General features: G+C 44.9%; 1 protein-coding gene across 11 annotated transcripts in view; it reads right to left on the bottom strand.

Annotated features, from left to right (window-relative positions):
* The window catches only part of GPD2 (glycerol-3-phosphate dehydrogenase 2), a 2,458,594-nt gene that overhangs the window by 525,416 nt on the left and 1,909,211 nt on the right, over positions 1-23,967 (bottom strand). For all 11 annotated transcript variants that reach the window (XM_069616409.1, XM_069616412.1, XM_069616410.1 and 8 more), the window contains 2 exons: positions 21,859-21,993; positions 8,950-9,125 (listed from right to left, as the gene is read on the bottom strand). In XM_069616409.1, the coding sequence (XP_069472510.1) occupies positions 8,950-9,125; positions 21,859-21,993 (311 nt within the window). The remainder of the gene's footprint in view (positions 1-8,949; positions 9,126-21,858; positions 21,994-23,967) is intronic.

Consider the following 23,967-nt stretch of genomic DNA (forward strand, 5'->3'; position numbering starts at 1 on the left):
GAGTCAGGAAAGAGAGAGAGCACATGAAATTCAAATTAAGAGAAGGAGGGAAGAGGAAAAGAATGAGCAGCAGAGGTCCAGCTTGGATGGAAAAGAACACTGTTCCCGCCACCAACGTGAGACAGTCAGAGCGAATGAGATACAGAAGAACAGGAAGACGTTAAGGCTGCAGGAGTACCTTCTACGCCCCACAGAGCATCACAATATTTCTCAATAATTATACCTCCTTTTGCTAAAAGCCTGCCACTCCTTGCCTCTTGCTCTCTCGACTCCTTGGTCTGGTACCCCAGATCTCTCCGCCAGCTCTCAAGTTGCACTATTGTCTGGCCTGCTGGACCTTTCCTCCAGTCTCATGGGTCTTGCTCAGTCTCTTGCTTCTCTTCCATCCCTCTCCAAACTAAACCGGCATCCACTCCATCCACCCAATCAGCCCCTCTCAGGTTGTGGGCTTTATTTATAGGGATGTAGACCTGATTTCCAGCCTCTCTCTGGTGAAACGAGACACAGATGTATTAGCTAGGCTGGGGAAAGCTTACACTCCTGATGTGGGACTTTGTATTGGCTTGTCCCTCCCCTTGGGTGGTCTTCACTCTGCCTACACACCCTGGGCCCTGCCTTCCAGCCTCTCTCTGTGAATTTGGGCGGGTTTCTTTATGCAGCTGGTGTAGGGATTGGCTGATGGGCGCCATTCATGATGATTGTGTCCACTTCTGATGAGGGACTTGGGTTTGGCAAGTCTCTGCTCACAGGTGGTCCTCTCTCTAGTTGCGATTCACGGAATCTGACCACCGGAGTAGACTCCCTTAGCCTCTCTGTTCTTACCCGTATCAGAGTGGAAGTCTTGTGGCTGACTTACTGCTGAGTCTCTCTTTCGCTCTGTTCATGGATTCCTGGACACATGCATGGGGAGCAGAGTCTGAAAGTTCTGCAGGTCAGCTGTTCCTCAATTCCCTTAAAGGGGAAGTAGTGTCTGTGCTGGCAATGTGACTGTTATCTGCCAGGGACATGGACTAAGAGTGGGTACCAAGGTATTCAATCCATGCTACCCCAGGCCGATCATCTGCTAGGTTGGGGAGGCCCCAGTTCCCTCTTTTGACACCGCTTTGTAGGTACCCCTGAGTGAGCCAAGTAACATTGTTACATATCCCTTCCCTTCCCTGTAGCTCACCCTTGGAACACTACTGCTGTGTTTAAAGAGAAAAATTGTATTAGGTAAAGAGGTCACTTTTTACCTGAGGTGGTAGCCCCTGCACATTTTATAGCTTTTATGGGTTTGGACTTTATTTCCCATCCCCCCAGTTTAGCTTAGTCAAAAGCTCTGTTTTTATGCTGTGCCTGAAGACTCATTAGAACTCGTAAGGCAGGGGTACTGCAAACGTACCCCATAGTGTCCCAGAGCAGTGTGATGTATCCTGCAGAGTCACTAGAGAGTCCCAACCTAAACCTCCTTACCCCTCCCATTAAGAGCAGATCAGCCCTACCTAACTTTCCACCAGAACCTTATAAGATGCCTCAAAGACGCTGACAAGTAAGGCCTCCTCCATGACACCATAAACTAACCTCTCTTCTTCTATGTAAATAAGTTAGAGTGTCTTCCTGCCTGTGATCTTAAATATCATTAGTTATATCTTTGACCGTCCATTGTATATGCCAATATCTTTGCCTATGTTACGTTGCTCCCACTCTATCTCTCTGTCTCCACACCTTGTACATTGCTTTTGTCCTGAATAATTCATATGTAATGTATTACCCTGATGTGTAACTAAGCTGAAAGTTGTCTTATGCAATGCGCCCTGATACCCACGGGTCTGGTGCGCAATACAAATAATAAAACAAACAAACAAACAAAGTCTCCTCCCATGTGGCCAAGGGAAGGCAGACACTACCTGATCCTAACTCTGGGGGTGGTGTCAGGGGGAATGATCATATGGGAGAAGGATGTTACATGAATGTGGTGACTCCGTCAGGAGAGACTCAGTATTTGTGCTCGTCTGAGGATGAGGGTCTCCTAATTCCTGAGTATTTGATGGCATGTTGCCAAAATAGAGCCTCCCCTCCTGGATATACTCAAGGTGAGAAGTGGGAGATCCCTTTTTGTAAATATGAACATGATGTATATAGGGAACAGGGAGATAATGCAACTATTTTTAATGGGCATGATTTTACATTGGGTGTGGATAAACCTAACAGAAAACCATTACCTCCTTTAAAACCTTCCTTTAAAAATATATCCTATAAACCATTTAAACTGAGCTGAATAAATGATCCTACAACAACTAAGAACATTATGGACTTCAAGTCCCAGAATGCTCTTAGTTCTGAGACGAGCAAGAGGGGCATAGAGTCACTAAACCTAAAGGCCTGTCAGTTGCAGGTCAGTAGAAAGCAGTGCAAGAAGCAGCAGCAGCAGGAGGTAGCAGAGGCTGGAGCTGCCGCATAGCCATTTGCGGGACGCTGTTTGAGGAACGTAGCGGAGGATAGAGGTCCAGGCCAATGCAGGCAATCCTTCCTTGGAGATCGCACTTCTAGAATCTGTATTGGAAACTTGGCAACAGAGCCCAGCACAGTTCCCCTGGGTGTCCCTCAAGACTCTTGCCTGTCGTCCACCCTCTACAACACTTACACTAAGCCACTCTTTGACATCCTGGACTCTCTTGACATCACCTACACCAACTTTGCAGACAACACACAAATCCCCATCACAGGCAATCGCACTGAGGACACCATCCTCATCAACAGGATCTACGTCACCATCCAAAACTAGATGGCCACTCACAACCTTGGTATGAATGATGATAAGACCAAGCTTCTCATTGTGGGCTCTCCTTTTTGCTTCAGCAAGCTGCCTTCGACCTTCTCTGCTATTACTATCAATGGTACTTCCATCCCAGTTCTTACACAACTCTAACTATGAAAAAGTCATAAATGGGGCGGAAATAAAATGAAACTGAAATATCAGCATTAGCTTAAGGAGGCACACTGCCTCCTCAATTCCCCTCTCCCTCCCAGTCCCCCCTGGATGTCACTGCTTCAACACAAGACATTGAATCTAGACACCATTCGTAAATAGGTCATCACTGATTAAGGCATTCAGCCTTCGCTGTCCGAGGCAGACAAAAAGTCATGATGATATATGACAAAATCCGTAACCCACTCGCTCTCTTGTAGGAACAACTTCTGGCTATTGGACTCATAAATGGATTTACACAGGGGTTCATAGCAGGGACACACCAAGAGTACCGCAAGTTGTATCCCACTAAATTCAAACAAAAGCTGTTTCCAACTAGTGGAGCTTACACAGGTAGCTGTGTTAGATCCTCTTGGGCCACCCTTTCCCAGAAAAACTTACCAACTCTCCGAAGTATCATTAGCATATCAGTCCTGATGATAAGGAATTAACAGCGAAAAAAAATCAGGTAAACCAGATTAGGGAAAATATACATCTCAAACCAGAAGTGAGGGAATGAACCTTCAGGCCCTGATTCTCATCATGGAGCAGTGATCATGCTAATCAGCATGATTCACTGCACCTTTTCATGACGCCCAGGCACCACGCTTGTTCTGAAGTGGGCCTGGGCACCTGTAATCCGCCTGTTCTCAGAGAAAACAGGCGGATTGCAGTCTCAGCAGCATTTTCGTTAAATTGCATGGTAATCCGGGAACAGAATGGCCAGAGGGATTAGCATGGCCATGGGCAGTCAGTGGGGTGAAGATTACCTGCATCCTTAATTTCTGTATTGCCTAATAGCAATCATTTCAATAGTGAAGGGGGTCACCAGTAATGCCCCAGCTCTACTGTGGTGAAGTTGTCACCCTCGTCCTAACACCTGTTTGTCTATTGATGGTATAATTTAAGAAGTGCAAACAATTTAAACAAAAAAAGGTTCACTACAGAAAAGCCCACCACATTGGTTCTGTCCTGATGTTCATGGTGTGCACACTTTCCGTCACAAATTTGGTGTTGTTTTTCCACATGTATAAATGCGAGAGTGAACATAATAGAATGCATAGCAATGGCAAAGCTTCATGAACTGCTCCCATTCGGCAACTTGAGATGTCAAATAGCCTATTTGTCATGGGCTGAGAAAAAATCGTTTCCAACTCTAACAAAGAAACAATGAAACAATGAAATAAACTAACATGTCTGACAATGCTACAGTAATACCATGACACATGACACCAGTACTGCCTCTTAACATAATATGTTTCCTTGGTACATTAAAATATATATATATATATATATATATTACATGGCCAGCGGTAGCGGCCATGTAGTTATGGTTAATTTGCTAAACCCATAGGAAGAGCACTTTTTGGGCGGCTTATAATTTAGCTCCCCCTGGATGAATTTTCACCAAACTTTGCAAAAAAAGTATATGGCCCACTCTGAATTTTTTTTGCAAAGTTGGTGAGGTTTGGTCAAGGGGGGACCAAAGTTATAGGAGGGTCCCAAAATTTATTTTTTTCCTATAGACATAATGGGAAAAAACATTGCTCATGCCTACACCCCAAACCGCTGGACGGATGTTCACCAAATTTGCGGTAGGAGCGGCAGTTTGATCCCGAAAGCGTGCTTTTGTTAATTTTGTGTAAATCTGCCCAGTAGTTTTCTTTTAAACGACCAAAACGTAAGGCAAACAAAATTGTGATATCTATGTTCGCTCAGCGGACACACTTCCCTGTTCGCTCCGCGGACAGGACACCGATTGGCTAATAGACTTGCGTCGTGTCCGCAAACACACAACGTGTTCGCTGATTGGCTGGCGTGAAGCATTGGGTGTGTCAGATTTCTGGAAACGCTCGCCATCTTGGATTCGCAGACATTGGCCAGTGTCCGCAGACATTGCGGTAAAAACAGATTAAAAAACACAACATTGCACTTGTCAAATTTATCAAATAATCTCTGGGAGGTGACGGGTGATGGGGATGGGATGGAATATGGCTGGAAGAAGCAACAAAAAGGGGTGGTTTTTGCTGCGAAAGTCCGCGAACAGTTCGGATGTTCACGAACGGTCCTGAGAAGTTTGGGGACACATCAGATGTTTGGGGGCAGTTTTTGGATGGCATATAACTTTAGCACCACTCAATGATACCGCATGAATTCCCGTCCTGATTCCGAATGTGTTTGCAAAGTTTGGTGGGATTCTGTCAAGAGGAGGCAAAATTAGAGGGGGGGGTCTTAAAATAATGTAAAGGCTCATAAATGAGGTGCAATTTGACGAATCGACACTTATTTTGGCAAACTGATAATAGATCTAGATATAAATGTTTTTGCGAAGTTTGGTGGGATTTTGTCAAGAGAGGGCAAAATTAGAGGGGGTCCCAAAATATTGTAAAGGCTTATAAATGTGGTGCCATTTGACAAATCTACACAAAGGTTTGCAAAAAGATTATAGATCTAGATATAAATGTTTTCGTAAAGTCTGAATGGATTTTGTTTTTTGACAAGTGTCATAGTGTAGGTGCAAAAAATAGTGATTTACCTTTGGTGACTGAGGTGTAGCCTGTGGCCATGGGCAGTGGCCAGATTGTCCAGGTCATGGAATAAGGTCATGATCCGGACAATCAGGCTACTGGCCATAACCACGAGGGACAACACATGGCGTTAAAGTGGCCATGTCCACCTGGGACTGGCATTGTGGTAAAGTTATTCGAAATTGGGATAGGTTTGAAAGGGAAGAAAAATGTGCTTGTGGTAATATGGTCATAGGGTTCTCTTTTCGCCTTCTGCAGGCTGCCATGGAAAGCCTGTACGGAGCCCTGCCTTCCCTTTCCATTGTGGCCATCTTGGAAAAGGATTTTTCCTTTTTTTAGCACCCTGGGTTCCCACTTTGGGAACTTAGGGTGCTAATGGCCTTCATCCCCCATTACAGGGGCTGGAATGGGAGGATAATGGTCCGGAGACCTCATTATCCAACCTCGCTTTGCTTGGGCTGATTAACTTGGGCTGCCAGGTCGGTATCCACCGTTCCATCCCTGGGACGGGGGATAAACGCCACAATATCACCATTAGCACAACACAAAATGCAAATGGAAATGTTGGAAAATCTTATTGAGTCTATGTACTTTACTGAGAAATATAAAGTAGATGGAGTCTATACGTTTTTTTTTAGTTCTATTTTTTTACTGTGAAAGGTGGTTCCTAAAGGAACATTCCTTTTATTGTTTTTGGATGCATTTTTTTTGGTTGGGCAGGAGAGCTTAGAACGAAAGGTGGAGAGGGAAATGAGGGAAGAGGCACCAAACACTAATATGGAGGGGCAGGTGGACAGGGGAAAATGTTGCGCGTGAGTTATTTCTAAGGTAGGGGGCAGTGTTTCTCATGCTCCTTGATTACAGCAGTGGTGGTGTCTCTTGGGGAGGAGGGATGGTATTAGCCGGTTCCATTTTAAGATAAATAGCAGTTTTGCTAAAAGTATGTACTGTGTACTAGATTGTAAATGAATGAGTATGAATAGGTGTTGGAGCTGTGCAAGGGAAATTTTGAAGTTGAAAGTTCCTAGATCAGTAGAAAATGCAGTTCCGAACTGTCCGCGAAGCACGGATCTTATCGTGAAGTGTGGACGGGTTGTCGGACACGTCATCATGCCGCACGCCAGCATATGGTCATGTGGCACTTTCCGGAAAGTCCGCAATGAAGTAAGATGTTCGTAGACGTTATGGTTAAGTTGCACTAATAAAAACCCATAAAAACCTATGAAATTCAATGAAAAAACTTTGTTAAGGGGACGTTATGGTTAAGTTGGACTCATAAGAACCTATGAAATTCAACAAAAAATTTTGTTAAGGGGATTTTATGGTTAAGTTGCACTAATAAAAACCTATGAAATTCAATGAAAAAACTTTGTTAAGGGGACGTTATGGTTAAGTTGGACTCATGAAAAACCTATGAAATTCAATTAAAAAACTTTATTAAAGGGACGTTATGGTTACAAGTAAAACCGAAAAACCCCTGAAATTCACTAGTTATGGTGAGCTAAGCAACCATAATGCGCGCCACCACTGTGCACTGCTAAGAATAACACCCATGACATCAAAGATGACATCACAAATATGATTGATGACATCACTGATGACATCACATGTCTAGCCCCTTCTTTTTTTGTTCACTGACATGTATAGGCTAGGTGAGTTTATTCACTGACAGTCGAAAACTTAAAATTCAAAAGGTATTACATTTGTAGACAATGCTATTCTCACATGTTCTTACAGTACTTTCCTTAGAATTCAATTGCATCTTATGATGAAAATACATGGGGAAATAAGCAGGCCTGAAACACAGCAATCCTTTCTATGCGTAAAGATAATCATGTTGGTTATACACAGTGGCTCATGATACTGCCTCTTGTTTACTTACTTTACTCTCCCTGTATGAGCCCCATATTTGTATACATTGTGGTCTCATAATGTTTTGTGTGTAGTAGTATAAGTATGTAGTAAGTGATGCATTATTACCTACTTAGTATATGTTTCACAGTATGCAAAAGTGTGACACAGAAGCATTCACCGTTTTACTATCCAACATGGGTAAATTAGAAATATTACATCTCTATGGTGTATGCTGCAGCCAATGCCTATGTTTCTGTAGGAGTAGGTTCCTGTTCTAGAAACAAGACTGCAATGGAATGTTCTTTGGAGCAATACATTGCATAATCAAGTATGTAGTTCATCACACATCTCCAGATGAACCCTGACACTTTTTTGCCAACATTACATTCACAACCCCTTGTAGGGACTTCCTATGAAAATTAAATGCACATGTGATGTCATCAGTGATGTCATCAATCATATTTGTGATGTCATCTTTGATGTCATGGGTGTTATTCTTAGCAGTGCACGGTGGTGGCGCGAGTTATGGTTCCTCAGCTTACCATAACTGGCGAATTTCAGGGGTTTTTCGTTTTACTTGTAACCATTACGTCCCTTTAACAAAGTTTTTTAATTGAATATATAGTATATATACCTTATAAGTCTCAAGTTACCAATGCAATCCTCCGGGGTCACTCCTCCACAACAGCGATGCAGACCGGCAACAAAGAGGGACCGTATATCTGCAGCAATTTCAGCCCGTCGCTATTGTGGAGGAGTGCCACCAGGATAGCCATGCAAATAAGCATTTTCCGAAAATGCTGGTTGCTAGGTTGTTTCCCAGCCAATCCTAGCAGCTGGTGCACAGGTTCCAAAAGTGGTGCTTTCTGTGCACCTTTTCTAAAATGCACATTCCAATAGGTGTTAATTACCAAAAATGTCGGAAAGCCTTTATGCGACTGTTTCGGTAATTACCACCTTGTTGAGAAACGAGCCATCAGTCTCACAAGCCCAATGTAACAATGGGGAACTGACAGCTAGGTAAAAAAAATACACTCTAGAATAAGATTAACAGTATCATGTTGATTTGGTGAAACATTTTTTTTTAGAGTTAATTTCTGATGCCAAAATTACTTTGAAAAAACACATTGAAATATAAAGGGGGTAAGTGGTTAAATGGGCGGAGGGGATTGGGATAGGGGTAAAAGTAAAATTAACAGTTGGCTAACAATAAACAACTGGGCAGTTAACCACAGACCAAAATAGAAATGTGAACTGTGATCCAGAGGTAAATCAATGTAATTAATGGCACAAATGATATTTGATGTGGACCGATGAATGATTCATGAGATAAGCTATTATATGTACATAATAAGTCCATTTAATATGCAAAAGGAAGCAGTGTGGACTGAAATACATTTTGTACAGAAGGTATCTATGTGTAAAGTGATACAGTTGAAATATTGCACAAGTTTAATCACTGAAAACACTATGAGTATTGAAACTAGACATACTTAATTGGGGAAATCTACAGGTGCACAAAAAGTGAAGCCATTTGAAATGAAACAAATGTTAATGTATTAGGAGTTAACATTACAATAATAACTATAGTTAAGAGGAAAACCTATATAATTTATCTACCTCACTCTCAAGTCCATAATCTTGGACAAGTCGGATGTAAAGCGTAGGCGTCCAGTCTTTCCCTCCTTCTAAGAAAAGCCCCACTGTTTTACAAGGTCCTGCTTTCAGTTTATGGGCTTTGATAACAGCATCGATGGTATCTTCTGCCATGGCACGGTATGTCGTCCATTTTCCACCTGTGTGCAGACAAATATGAAAGCTATATCACTATACAAAAGGATCAATCAGTGAAAAAAACAAAAGTAAGTTGATGAATTCCAGGAATGGACAAAACACGAAAACACATAATACGTTTTACGAGACTCAAAGTTATACCGCAAGGTCATCATGTCAGATTGGGAGGCAAAGCACAAAATGCAGGCCCGCCTCATCTCATCTCCAGGAAATAGGAACAGTTGATTATATCTTGTAGCAGACATGTTAATTGTACAAATGTTGATTTGGGGTTGTTTTACCGCAGATTAAATGTTCGAGGGAGAAACGACCGAAGATTATTTGTTCAAAATAATCTTTGGTCGTTTCTCCCCTGAACATTCCTGAAGTCCCCAAACCCTAGAAAACCCCCCCACCCACACCTCTACCCACCGCGCCACCACCCTACCCCCGCTCCCTTACTTACCTTCAATTCCGTCTCACTGGTCCCTGCAACAGCATTTCCTTTTCACTTCTGTGATCGAGAACCAGTGCCGCAGGGCCATTCCCTTTTTTATTTTTTATTTCTTCGGATCAGCTGCAGGGGTGTCCTCCGCAACCTACTCTAGAGTATAGTGAGCGGGGTGTTGCGGGGGACACCCCAGCAACCCGCAGCCTTTTTTTTTTTCTTGTATGGTCAGCTGCAGAGGTGTATTTTTTTTTTTTGGACTGCGGGACAGCTCCGAATCCAGATGATCTACCCAACCAAAAGTCCAAAACGAGGTTGAATATTTGATGGGTACCTTCTTTCAGACTTTTGGTTGGGTAGGTCATCTGGATTCGGTCATTTTGGCCGAAACCCAAATGTTAGCTTGTTTGTATTGAGTACCATACCACATTAAAGTGAATCTACATTGCCAATGCATTAAATTTTAGGCATAGTTCTTTGATCAAGATGGCAGCAGCATTCCGAAAGCTCACTTATCCTCTCATTTTGGTTGGATATACTTGTGGGCATGTCCAAACTAATATGCAAATTACATTTTTCCTCTGATAAGTTACAGGGGAAAAATGTACTTGTAGAGGTTTCTGAGTGGATACCATACCACAGAACAGGTTTTTCGGCCTTGTTCCTTGTAACGCCCACCTGGTTCCCACGGGGGCGCTGATCTAGTCTGGATTACTGCGGCCTCTTCTAGCGTGATGCGCAGGACCCGGATTGGACAGGACCTCCAAATCGTGCTTCCTTGGCCCGTAGGAATATCCTTCTGCAGATGAGAAAGGGGATTAACAGTCTGCAGAATGGTGTGCTAGCTCCCCCCTTCCCCCCTCCGTTCCTCTCTATTCCTCCAAACCCGGTTTAAGCTCACCTTATGGTTTGGAAGGTTGAACTCTCCATCCTCCTTCTGGTGCAGGGGCGCGCGTTCGTCCAGTTACTTCACTGGTTTTCAGAATGACGCTGGCAAAATCCACTTGACTTTCCTGAGCGATGCGCCGTAAGTATGAAAGTTCAAAGTTCAAGTGAGGCCCCCTTTATGCTGTCTTTCTCACCTATGATCTGTCCTTTATTTCAGGTGCAGAATGAAGGCGATGCGTCGAGGGGTTAACCTGCCGAGGTGAGTAGTAATGAGGACGATCCATCTAGATGTCCTTATCATTCGTCTGAAATGTCTCTAGTCCTTTCCCCATAGGGGCCGGGGTACGGTACCTGCCAACGGGGCGACCCGAAATGTGGAAGAAAAGCCGCTAAGTATTATGGCTTTTAATCAGGCTTTCCTTCTGTGTGTCCTTCTGCTCACCTTTTGTTTCCTCCTCTCTCCCCTAGGTGCAGAGATGTGGCGTCCGATGCTGTCAGCCGCGATGGAGCCGGGAGATGTCTCGAGGACAGGACAGGTGAGTGAAGCGTGGCGCTGCAGCGAGCAACGCGATGCTTTTAAATTGAAGTCTTCCTTCAGGGATGCTGGCGAGAAGATTCCGGATGCAGGTAAGAAGCTTGAAATAATCCTTGGTTTTCACCTTTCTCTTCTCTTCCTTCCTTGCAGGTCTTCCAGGTTCAAGACGGGCGTGGCTGTAGTCCAGGAGCAGGAGCAGACACGGTGAGCGTTAAGCTGCAGGAAGCAGAACAACGCGAAGCATGAGCTGCTGTCTGGGTGTGGCTTAAATAGCCTCCAAAGAAGTCCCAGGTATGTATCCTTCCCCAACTAAGTATGTATCCTTCCCTGGCCACGCCCGAGTGAAAAAATAGTCCCTATAAAAAAATAGTCCCTTTCAGGTCTCAGGGAGGCCTGAAGCGTGCAGCATGGTCTGCATCAGGTAAGTGCACAAAACACCTCCCTTTATGAGCCTGGCGCCTATGGCGCCAGGACTGATGTCCAACATGAGCCTGGCGCCAAAGGCGCCAGGACTGAGTCCAAAGAGTCCCTATAAGGGGCCGCTGGGCTTTTATCCGAGGGCATGATGCCTGCTTCCGGGGGTGCTGGGCCTGGCCTGATGCTCCGGGGGTAGGCATCATGACAGCACTCCCCCCCCAAGGCCCCTCCCAAGGTCGTTCCTTCTGGAGGTTTCGGTTTGTTTGGGAAATTCCGATGGAACCTTTTTACCAGCCGAGGTGCATGTACGTGATCACTGGGTTCCCAAGACCTTTCCTGAGGCCCGTACCCTTTCCAATCAATTAGATAGAAAAGATTTGATTTTAAGATTTTGGAATCCAAAATGTTCTTTACTTCGAATTCTGGATCTCCATCTATCAGGATTGGGTCTGGTGGCTTTATTAATCTGGTTCCTGGTTTTACTGGTTTCAAAAGTGACACATGAAAAACGGGGTGAATCCGCATGTTGGCTGGTAGATCGAGCTTGACTGCTACTGGGTTAATTATAGCTTTGAATGAGTAAGGGCCTAAATACCTTGGATTAAAAGTTCGAGGTCCCTTGAGCGATAAGTGTTTGGTAGCCAACCATACTTGATCCCCAATTTGGTACGGAGGCGCCTCCTTTCGATGTAGATCCGCATTCTTTTTGTATTTCTCTTTCGCATGTTGCAAATGTGCAGTTGCATCCTTGAAGGCTTGAGTTATCGTAGAATGCAAATGATACACTGCGGGCATTTCAAGGCTCGAAGGTGAGTCCAAGTCTGAAGTACGAGGGTGATGTCCATATAGGGTAAAAAAGGGGCTTTGACACGTTCCAGAGTGTATCGAGTTATTATAAGCATATTCAGCCACCCACAGAATATCCTTCCAATTACCCTCCGATTGGTGCAACATACATCGTAGAAATTGTTCAAGGGTCTGGTTCGTTCTCTCTGTCTGACCATCGGTCTGTGGGTGGTGGCTGGTCGAGAGTCTTGCGTCGATTTGTGCCAGCTGACAACACTTTTTCCAAAAATGAGAAATAAACTGGCTTCCCCGATCGGAGACTAGTATGGACGGGAATCCATGCAAACGGATGATATTCCCGAGGAATTCCTATGCAAGAACAAAGGCTGAAGGTAATCCTTTCAACGGAATAAAGTGGGCCATTTTGGAAAATAAATCCACCACAACCAGAATAGTATTGTAACCATTACAAGAGGGCAGGTCCGTGATAAAATCTAGTGACAGGGTGTGCCAAAGTGCTGGTGGAATGTCTAAGGGCTGAAGAAGACCGGCGGGTCTTGTCTTTTGACCTTTGATTTGGGCACAAACTCCACCGGACATCACAAAAGATTTAATATCCTTTCGCCAGGAAGGCCACCAGAATTGTCATCTAACCTTTTCCTCAGTTTTGGCAATGCCAGGATGTCCTTCCATCAGGGTGTCATGATGACGGGAAATACCCAGTTCTTGCAATTCCTTTTCTGGCAAAAATAAGCGTCCTTGGAAGTAAGGTAAGCCATCCTTGACTGAAAAGTTAGACCCCTTTTTGAACCAATCCTGCAAGGCTGAAGAGTCCAGGACTTGTTTTACTCGTGCTCGAATGTCTTCAAGGGTTTGTAAAGTGGTTATTCCCAAAATTCTTTGTTCGGGAATTATCGGCACAGGTTCTGAGTTTGTGTCTATTTCTTCCATTCCAATTCGGGATAGAGCGTCCGCCTTACCATTCTTAGAACCGGGGCGGTAGGTGATTACAAAATCGAACTCAGCAAAGAACAAAGCCCATCGGAGCTGTCGAGAGGATTGGGCCTTGGCAGTTTTTAAATATTGTAAATTTCGGTGATCAGTGATCACGGTGATGGTATGCCGGGCGCCGAGGAGATAATGCCGCCAAGCCTTAATGGCGGACTTAATGGCTAATAGTTCCTTATCGGTAATCGCATAATTTATCTCCGGCGGTGAGAACTTTCTGGACCAAAATGCTACGGGGTGCAGTTGGTTAGTTTCAGGGTCTCTCTGAGACAGGACAGCTCCCATGGCTAAGCTGGACGCGTCGGTTTCGACTATATATGGGAGATCAGGACGCGGGTGCTTCAAAATAGGTGCGGACGTGAACTTAGCTTTCAACTCCTGAAAGGCCTGTTCGGCTTCCGTCCATTCTAAACGTTTATTTTTTCGCAAGAGTGCAGTGATGGGTTGCACCACATGTGAAAACTCCGGGATAAACCTGCGATAAAAGTTGGCAAAACTAAGCATGCTTTGGACAGCTTTCACTGAACTAGGTGATGGCCATTTGAGGATGGCATCCACTTTCCGTGAATCCATTCAGACCCCTTTAGGTGTCAGGATGAATCCGAGAAACTCAACCTCGGTGGTATGGAAAACACATTTTTCCAGCTTGGCAAACAGTTTGTGCTGGCGCAGTTTCTCTAGGACGGCCCTGACATGTTTTCTGTGATCAGATTCCGAAGAGGAGTACACAAGAATGTCATCGATATACACGATAACACAGACATCGATGAGTTCCCGAAGGACATCATTCATGAAGAATTGGAAGGCAGCAGGCACGTTGCACAACCCAAAAGGCATCACCTGGTATTCGAATAGTCCATATTTTGTACGGAAGGCCGTTTTCCATTCGTCGCCTTCTTTTACTTGTACCAGATGATAAGCCCCCCGGAGATCTAACTTGGTGTATACGCAAGCGTCCTTCACCTGGTCAAGGAGTTCAGGGATCAGAGGCAGAGGGTAACGATTTTTAACAGTTTTCTGGTTCAATGCGCGGTAATCGATACAAGTCCTAAGGTTGCCCTCTTTTTTAGGCACGAAGAACAAAGCTGAAGATGCCGGGGACTTTGACGGCCGAATGAAACCATTGGCGAGGTATTGATCTAAATATTGTCTCAAATGCAGATTCTCAGGTTCAGTAAGGGCATAAATCCTGCTACAAGGGGGTTGTGCACCAGGCACCAGATCGATTTGGCAATCGTACGATCTGTGGGGAGGTAACGTGTTGGCCTGTTCCTTTTGGAAGACGTCCTGAAAGTCTTGGTACTCTGGAGGTAGTTGCACGGGGACAGAGGTTACTGATGCTAGATTAATGTTTGGATTTTCTGGGTAGCAGGTTTGTGCATAATCCGGGAAGGTTTTTCTCTTCGCTCGCCAATCAATGGGACTCCGAGAATAAGCTGAAACTGTGGAGCCTTGATCACATCAAACACAACTGCCTCCCGATGGCCATCCGGTCCTACAAGTGTCACCTCAGCTGTGGAATGTGTTACCAGTCCAGAGGCAATTTCGGTTCCATCTACAGTGGTGATGACATCTTTGCTGGTTTTAGGACGCATAGGGAGGTTTATCCTAGAGACCAATTCTCGATCCACATAGTTTCCTATAGCCCCGCTATCGATGTATGCCTTTATAGCATGCAACCGTTTTGGCTGTTCCGGATCTATGAGGACCACTGGCACAATGAAATGCGAGGTCTGAGAGTTAGTTTTCAAGCTCGGCAAGCAGACCCCTACGCTTGACGGGCATGGTTGTTTCCCGATACAGAGATTCCATGGATTTTATCAGCGGCTCCTACCACCTTCTTGGGCGGCTTAACCGGGCAATCTCGTAGAAAGTGTCCTGAGGACCCACAATAAAGGCATAATTGCATCTGTCGTCTTCTTTCCCGTTCTTTTTGAGTTAGGGGTCCTTTAACTCCTCCGATTTGCATAGGCTCCGAGGCATCAGCCCCCTTGGGGTTAGCGTGGGTTTTGGCCCACACCCGGGTTTCAAACTTGGACCGATCTGCTTTTCTGTTTTGCAGCCTGTGATCCAACTGGACCACTAAGTCTATATATTCAGTGCATTCTTGGGGCGGATTTACAACTTGTGCCAGGACATCTTTAAGTTCTCCGCGTAGACCTCGATAGAATAGCGTGATTCTTTTATCCTCTGGCCAACCAGTTTCGACAATTAGTCTATTGAAGGTTGCAATGTAGGATAGAAGGTCTTGATTGCCCTGTCGCAGAGATAGAAGTTCGTCATCCAGAGCCTGTCCCTGGGAATGTCGAGCAAATAACCTTTCCATGCTTGTTTGAAATCCTTGAAAATCACGAAGAATCGGGTCATCTTGAGTTACCAGTGGGACTGACCAATCGGCAGCACAGCCGCTGAGATATGACAACACAAAGGCTACCTTGGTCTGATCATTAGGGAAGGCCCCGGGTCTGCATAGGAAGTGCAAACGACACTGATTCATGAATACAGCGAATCGTTTGGGGTCCCCAGCAAAGCGTTCTGGTGGGGCCAGCGGCATGTTTGCAGGTAGATTAATCAGCACAGGGTTACTGGAAACCACAGGAGTGGGGTTCCCCCCGGAACCGGGTAAAGGAGTTTGTCCAGCTTGACCTTGCAAAAGCTGTCTAGCCAGGTCATCAGTCATTTCCCTTGTTACACTCACTTCTCTTCTGAGGGCATTAGTCTCTTGACGAGCGGCGTGTACCTCGGCCCGTAATTCCCCCAGTAGTTGGGCCAGTTGGTCAGTCTCAGAAGTTTCCATAGCGCCTGGATGGGAATTTGTAGGGAGGCTTCGCGTTCTGTAACGCCCACCTGGTTCCCACGGGGGCGCTGATCTAGTCTGGATTACTGCGGCCTCTTCTAGCGTGATGCGCAGGACCCGGAACACCGATTGGACAGGACCTCCAAATCGTGCTTCCTTGGCCCGTAGGAATATCCTTCTGCAGATGAGAAAGGGGATTAACAGTCTGCAGAATGGTGTGCTAGCTCCCCCCTTCCCCCCTCCGTTCCTCTCTATTCCTCCAAACCCGGTTTAAGCTCACCTTATGGTTTGGAAGTTTGAACTCTCCATCCTGCTTCTGGTGCAGGAGCGCGCGTTCGTCCAGTTACTTCACTGGTTTTCAGAATGACGCTGGCAAAATCCACTTGACTTTCCTGAGCGATGCGCCGTAAGTATGAAAGTTCAAAGTTCAAGTGAGGCCCCCTTTATGCTGTCTTTCTCACCTGTGATCTGTCCTTTATTTCAGGTGCAGAATGAAGGCGATGCGTCGAGGGGTTAACCTGCCGAGGTGAGTAGTAATGAGGACGATCCATCTAGATGTCCTGATCATTCCTCTGAAATGTCTCTAGTCCTTTCCCCATAGGGGCAGGGGTACGGTACCTGCCAACGGGGCGGCGCCGACCCGAAATGTGGAAGAAAAGCCGGTAAGTATTATGGCTGTTAATCAGGCTTTCCTTCTGTGTGTCCTTCTGCTCACCTTTTGTTTCTTCCTCTCTCCCCTAGGTGCAGAGATGTGGCGTCCGATGCTGACAGCCGCGATGGAGCCGGGAGATGTCTCGAGGACAGGACAGGTGAGTGAAACGTGGCGCTGCAGCGAGCAACGCGATGCTTTTAAATTGAAGTCTTCCTTCAGGGATGCTGGCGAGAAGATTCCGGATGCAGGTAAGAAGCTTGAAATAATCCTTGGTTTTCACCTTTCTCTTCTCTTCCTTCCTTGCAGGTCTTCCAGGTTCAAGACGGGCGTGGCTGTAGTCCAGGAGCAGGAGCAGACACGGTGAGCGTTAAGCTGCAGGAAGCAGAACAACGCGAAGCATGAGCTGCTGTCTGGGCGTGGCTTAAATAGCCTCCAAAGAAGTCCCAGGTATGTATCCTTCCCCAACTAGGTATGTATCCTTCCCTGGCCACGCCCGAGTGAAAAAATAGTCCCTATGAAAAAATAGTCCCTTTCAGGTCTCAGGGAGGCCTGAAGCGTGCAGCATGGTCTGCATCAGGTAAGTGCACAAAACACCTCCCTTTATGAGCCTGGCGCCTATGGCGCCAGGACTGATGTCCAACATGAGCCTGGCGCCAATGGCACCAGGACTGAGTCCAAAGAGTCCCTATAAGGGGCCGCTGGGCTTTTACCCGAGGGCATGATGCCTGCTTCCGGGGGTGCTGGGCCTGGCCTGATGCTCCGGGGGTAGGCATCATGACATTCCTTTTGAGCAGATGAACTCTCACATTTTGGACAAATGTTGAAATGCTTGGGATTTACCATGTTAACCAAGCCAACCTCTGGCTTCATTTAAGGCACACCAGCATTTTATCCCAATCCAGCCCCCAGCAGCAGAGGTGGTGAGAGCAAGTCAAATAACCTCACTCTTCCCACCATCAATTGCTGACCACCCCCACCTCGCTCTTCACTTAAGGGACACCAGCAAGGTAATCTGATGCAGCCCCCAGCAGCAGGTGCAGTGAGAGCAGGTTTTGTAAAAGTTCTCTTCTGCCTTCTGCTCCATTTAAGCAGTCTCTCCTTTCCGTCCTCATCATAGGACATACGAAGACCAGGACACTGCCCATTTGTGCCTGTATGGGCTAAGCAGGGCAGCGGACCAGTCCTTTCGCACTTCGCAACTAGCAAGGCATAACCGCGTGTCTCTCACAACCCAGCTTATCCCCACACTCTCCTGGGAGTGCCTGGGCAAACATACTGTGACGGATCGAGGGAATTAATCCCTTGTCCCAAAGGGGAGCCCTGTCCCTCTGTGAGGTTAGGGATGTGAGCCGGCTCGGCAAAACCCTGCCTAGGAGTAGAAGCAAGTGGGACTTCACCGGGAGAGGACTCCTTTTCCCGTGAGGAACTCTCTAAAGCGACGCATACTCTGGCCTACATGGGATGTTATAAAATATCTGAAAATGTGAAGTATCAGGACTGGGATGATGAAACTCTGAATAGATGTTATTTTATGGAAAAAGAACATGTCCCTTTAAATCTGAATATCCACTACACTGGAATGAGTACGTTGATGAGCGTGCACTCAGAGAGAGACAAGGGAGAAGAGAGAGAGGAATGCATACACAAGACTGGGAAAGCCCCAAGTTGCATAACACCTGGAGAAGACGGGAACCAGGAAGCCATCGAGTTTCAAACTCGCTCGATATTGCACAACAGGACGCCAGAGCTATGGCAAACCCAAAGCACGGGAAACCGAAATGGCAGGAGCCCAGGAGGAGGAGGTGGCGAGACCATGAAGGAGAATCCATGGTGGGCAGCAGGTCCACAAACCATCGCCAATACCATCGGCAATAGTGGGTCAAAGGGTGCCAGTTGCGCAGCTGAGCGCCGGGACACAGAAAGGAAGTGAGAGAATGCGAGGAGGGAGACACCAAAGAGAAGAAGAAGGCGGTCCACGACCATAGCGAAGGTCCCTTGGAAAGAGGGCTCCCAAAGACGTTCTCCTTCAAGTACAAAAGTAATGGGGAGAATGGGAGGCCCAAAGAGAATCATCATACCACACAAGCAACTCATCTCGGTCTCGGGAGAAGCTATAAAATAGAGTTAACCTGAAAGCAAATCTGAAAGCAAATGAACTTCAAATGTTTTGATTCAAGAGATAGTAATATTGAAAAGCTGAATAATGAGAAAGAAGGCAAGTGGCTAATAATACCCTCGGAAAAGTAACTCAATATTCTGTACAAGAAGAATAAAATACCAAAGAGAAAGAATGATACAAACCAGAGTTTAGAGGGACCAGGCAATTGAGCCACATACAAAGTCAAGTAGACCAAAACAAGCTGAACTATAATTACCCAGAAGAGAAAGCCCACCAGAGCAATAATACTGAGATTAACAGCCAAAAACATAGATCCTATAAGAGATCCCCAAAAGGGATTACCAAAGACAGGAAAAAACTCAATAGCCCATTTGATGAACTAAAGAAATTGATCCAAGAAGTCACAGAAGACAATTTGCACATTGTGTATTAAAGAGACGGGTACAAGCAGTATCCTCATGAGAAGCGCATCATTATCGTGGCCTAAGTTAGTTTTCATAGTGGTAGGGTCAGTTGGGGTAGTTTTGGACAGCAGACAGATCTATTTCTTTGGACCATCACGACTGACAAACAAGCAGGCACCACCCTTAGTGATAGGGAAAGTTAGGCCTTATAGTGTTACTTTAATACAATATTGTAAGCCATACCCTCATAGAGTCTGTGTCCTTCTTCTGACTCGCCACAATACTCATCCACACCGCACATCGAATATGGCCAACGTTCTCCAAATCCCCCTTGTCACTGCATGCACTTCCCCCTCACACCATAAACAATCTTTATTGCTGGTTAACACCTACTTAACCATCCTACACGGTACATTACCGAAAGGCCAACCTCACCCCATGTCTCTGATGTTCAGCCTACCCAGTGTGATGAATCGCAGGAATCCTCAACAACAATCTATTTCACAGCTTTGATTTCTCTCTGCCAACATGCCTCTCCTCAACATTTCCAGTTCACTCAGAGAGAGAGAGAGAAAGAAAGAGAGAGAGAGGGAGAGAGAGAGAAGACTCCTGACCTGGAGGCATTACCCCAAGGGAGAGAAGGCCAGAACATACCAAAATGTCCTCAAAAGCAAAGTAGGTGCTCTCAAACAGCACAATGAACATAGAGTGATGCCTTTCAAGACAGAATGGGATGAATGTGAATAACAAACAGTGCCAGACAAGTAGGGGATTGAAAATTCAGAACAATCCTAGCTTCCACGCATAGCTAGATATTCAAGGTGAGACGCGGAAGCTAAAGGAAAGTATATGTAGTGATGTGCCACAAAAACATCAAGATCAGTAAAGCTCAAAAAGAAGAGATTTTTCAGGCAGAGGAAAATCTGTTTCGCTTTCTATTAGCAGAACCATGCTGCAGTGCAGTTAATAGGCTTGGCTAGCACAGATAAGAGGAGGACACCAGTTAGGAGGTAGAAGTGGAGGAGGGCTTCTCCACTGTAATCTGTGCAGCCAGCAGAGAAAACTAATCCATGGAGTTGGTTTAGAGGGCACAAAATAAGTAGGATGTTGACCACTTGGGAAGAGCGAGAGTCGCCAGCATCACCTGAGGCGGCTTCCTATCTGAGAACCTGAAACCTGAAGTGAAGTACAGAAGGAGTCTCAATGTGGAGAAAACCACACCAGAAGACACCTGTGCAGGTCCTAGGAAGGAAGGGCAGCTAAGTGAGACATCATCTCATAGTAAAGGAGATAACACATCATAAACCATGGGAGAAACTCACAAACCCAAGCCAGACCAGAGAGTGTGAGACACTGATGACACCAGCAACAGTGGAAAAGGAGGAGGAACACAAGATGGCTTGTGAACCAAAGACTGCAAAATATAGGGTGACTGGAACCAACAATCAGATCCATGGAAGGGCCTGTACACTAAGAGGAGCTGACATACTGTGAAACCACTGAGTGATGGAGCCAGGAGAATCGAAGAGGAGACTGACTGGAAAGTGGAAGAGAGTAGAAAGTAAGTGGGAGAGAAAACCTCTCCGCATTCTGCAAACCCACTCCCCCCTGCCTCTGAAACTCATAAACCAGTCAGAATTGAGCAGGTGTACTCTGGTTTGGAGCAAGTGATCAGTGGCAAGGAATGAAAGTAAAACACAGAATTCTGGAATATTTAGCCAGATGCCGGAGCAACACTGAAACCAATGGCAGACCATCAACCCTCTGTACCTGGAAGAGAACAGTGGTAAAGAGATAACATCCAGACTAAAAAACTGCATTTTGAGATACTGAGTAAGATCGCTAAGTGTCAGAGAAACCAACAAGAAACTATTACACCTTCTTCTCCAGCATGGGGTCTGGCATGGATTCACATGCTCATGAATATTCCCCGTCGTCAGGCTGGGAATCCTCGGTAAAGAAAAAATCAGTATCAGCTTCGTTTCTGATCTGTCTTTCTTAGTAGTAACCAATCACTGATCTCTGGGTCATACTGCTCCCAGCCAAGGACTGCCCTCTCCCTAAGCCCCGCCTCTGGCAGCCATCCTCAGATTTTGACCTTTGGGAAAACAAGATAACAGGTAATAGAAACCAAGAGGCCACAGGGGCCATCTTGTCTCATATCAGGAATCCACTGATTCCTATGGCAGGGCATGGGTATCCCAAAATGGAGGATACTCAGAGCACCTGTCAAATTCAGCATGGAGCTGCCACCAGCCCATACCCTGCTCTGTGGGCCACACACAGGTGTCAGAAAACATACACTAGGGGAACAGGGTTGTACCCCCACCCATGGGTGCCATAAGGGTATCCAAGGGTCTGTTCACTAGAACCAAAAAAAGGGAAGAGCTGCACTGCCAGGAGACCCACATGGACTCCTGTGCAGAAAACAACACAGAACACACAAGGGAGTACAGGACATGGATATGGAGGCCCTGTCCCTCAAATGCATTTCCAGCATCACAATCACATTAAGGTTTTCCATGTGCAACATGTCCTGCATACACATACTATTCCCAATCACCCATGGGTAATGGAAAATCAGCCTTTTAGAAGATAAAAATCAAGTTTATCTGTGTAATTCCTAGCTGATATATATATATATATAGTCCTATGACATTGCATGGCACTTTAGATTTCATAAGTTGATTTATGTTTAGTACCTGCAATAGTCACAACACCACTATCACTGACATCAACCACATGATTTCGAGAGATTGACTGTGTGTTTTTAGAGTTGGGATCTGTAACCAGAGGACGGATGCCACTCCAAGCTGCCAGCACATCACCTCTTCTCACTGTTAAGGGGGAAACAGAGTAAAAATAATCATAATTATAAATCTATAAATAAATGTATTATAAAAAAAAAAGTGTGCAACATGATTTAATTAACAAGACTCATTCATTTTGCATGTAGCGGACATTCCTGTGAAGAAACAAATTGTAAATGTTGAAAACACTTCCATAAATCCTTAAAGCACAAAAAGATGATGCATTTCCTGAATCCAATGTACGACACTGAGCAGAGTTTCTGATAAGGGCAGTACATACCTATTATACCCCCTAAAATCTGCCCAAAACCAGCAACCAAAAAGGACAAGGAATGATAGGTAGACGATATGTCTGACCACTTATGCCTACTACACTGATTAAATGATGTGTTCAGACCAGCTGCAGGAGCAGCATATCCCTCAACAAGAACTTCTGCTGTAGCTCTCCCTGCTACTGTGATGAAGTATATGTCATCAAACTGCTTCTTTCCATTTGCAGGAAGTGCTGGCTACAAAGAAAGTTTGGATTACTATAAAAATGCCAACATTTATACACTAAATTAAAGTTTTCCCTGTTTTAAATATTACCATTCAGGAACGGGAACTACGTTGTTACTAGCCAAAAATCATTTAACTCCCGAAATAGGAATCAAAACACCATCTCATAGACTTATCTAAAGTTATCACAAAACATACTTTGCAACCTCAACAGAGAAGCTAGTGATTGAATGTACTAGCAATGAAAAGTTCTCAGTGTGCTACTTAAAAAAACATTTCTCAAAGGCTGATCTAGTGGGCGTATCATCAGGAATTAACCTTTATTGGTGAAGTGGACAGAGAAATATGTATTCATACAGAAGAAGGCACACATATATTAATAACAAACCAAGTGAGGTGTAGGAGAATTTAAAATGATCTGGATCATAAATTAAAATTCAACAAACAGGGTATGCCTAAATGATTTAAGATTTGTATTAAGACACCTTGCAGATAATGTACACCAAAATAAAACAGGCTAAAAACAAGATGCCATGGGCAGTAACTAGTACATATAAAGTTACATAGACACATTAAGTAAAACCCGTGGACATAAGCGTTTAGACCATATATGTGGAGCAAAAGAAACTGAACATGAACAAAACATTTTGAAATAACTAGCTATAATCCGTGAGTAATAAGGGGAAAACTGGAGCAAGAAGGGGCAAAAATGGTCTAGCCATTAGAAACAAAGGGCAGACAGCTTTGTCAAATGCATAAGTGTTGAGGGACCTTTTCTATTATAGGTCTTCATGACCACTTGAAGGACCTTTGATTGTGACAGGGGACAGACTTAGTCTGACTATATCCAAAGGAAAGATTGTCTTATTCAAGATTTTGCTCATCCTTAGAAAATTAAAACACATGGTTATCCTGTCAACAGAACACAATAACACACACTGTATGATTTGCTGCGTGCCATTTCTTTATTTGAAATCTTTACAAGGATTTTAGATCTTGCTGCATGACCAGCCCAGGCCCACTTTGTAATGGAGTAATTTCTTAGTGCATCTTCTGGTCTCCTTGTAGATGGCTTCTCCATATTTACAATAATAACGTTTTGTTTATCTTTGGTTAAGATGTTATATTTTTCCATTCTTGATCCATGAAAAGTGGGTCTTAGGATGGACCATCGGTGCATCCATGGGTTGAGACTTTGATCATTCACCCTTCTTCTTGTTGCAAGGATAGCTTTGGGTGGCGTGGCAACGTTCAATGCTTGTGGCTATGGGAGATGACTTGGGTGATCTTGGTAGGCAGGAATACTACCTATTCAGGCCCCAGTTGAGGCATATGTATTTAATGGAAGTTCGCTAAGGCACATTCCAATACTACTACACTTTGCATAAAATAATGAACAAATATTTTAAGAAAATATTCTAACCAACATTATAAAAAATGAACAGAAGTTTTTATTTTTTATACATAGGTGGCCTTTATGTGAACATGCAAGTACAATAAAGG

This window comes from Ambystoma mexicanum, chromosome 9, assembly GCF_040938575.1.
Source record: "Ambystoma mexicanum isolate Mex_15411 chromosome 9, UKY_AmexF1_1, whole genome shotgun sequence".
Taxonomy (NCBI): Eukaryota; Metazoa; Chordata; class Amphibia; order Caudata; family Ambystomatidae; genus Ambystoma; species Ambystoma mexicanum.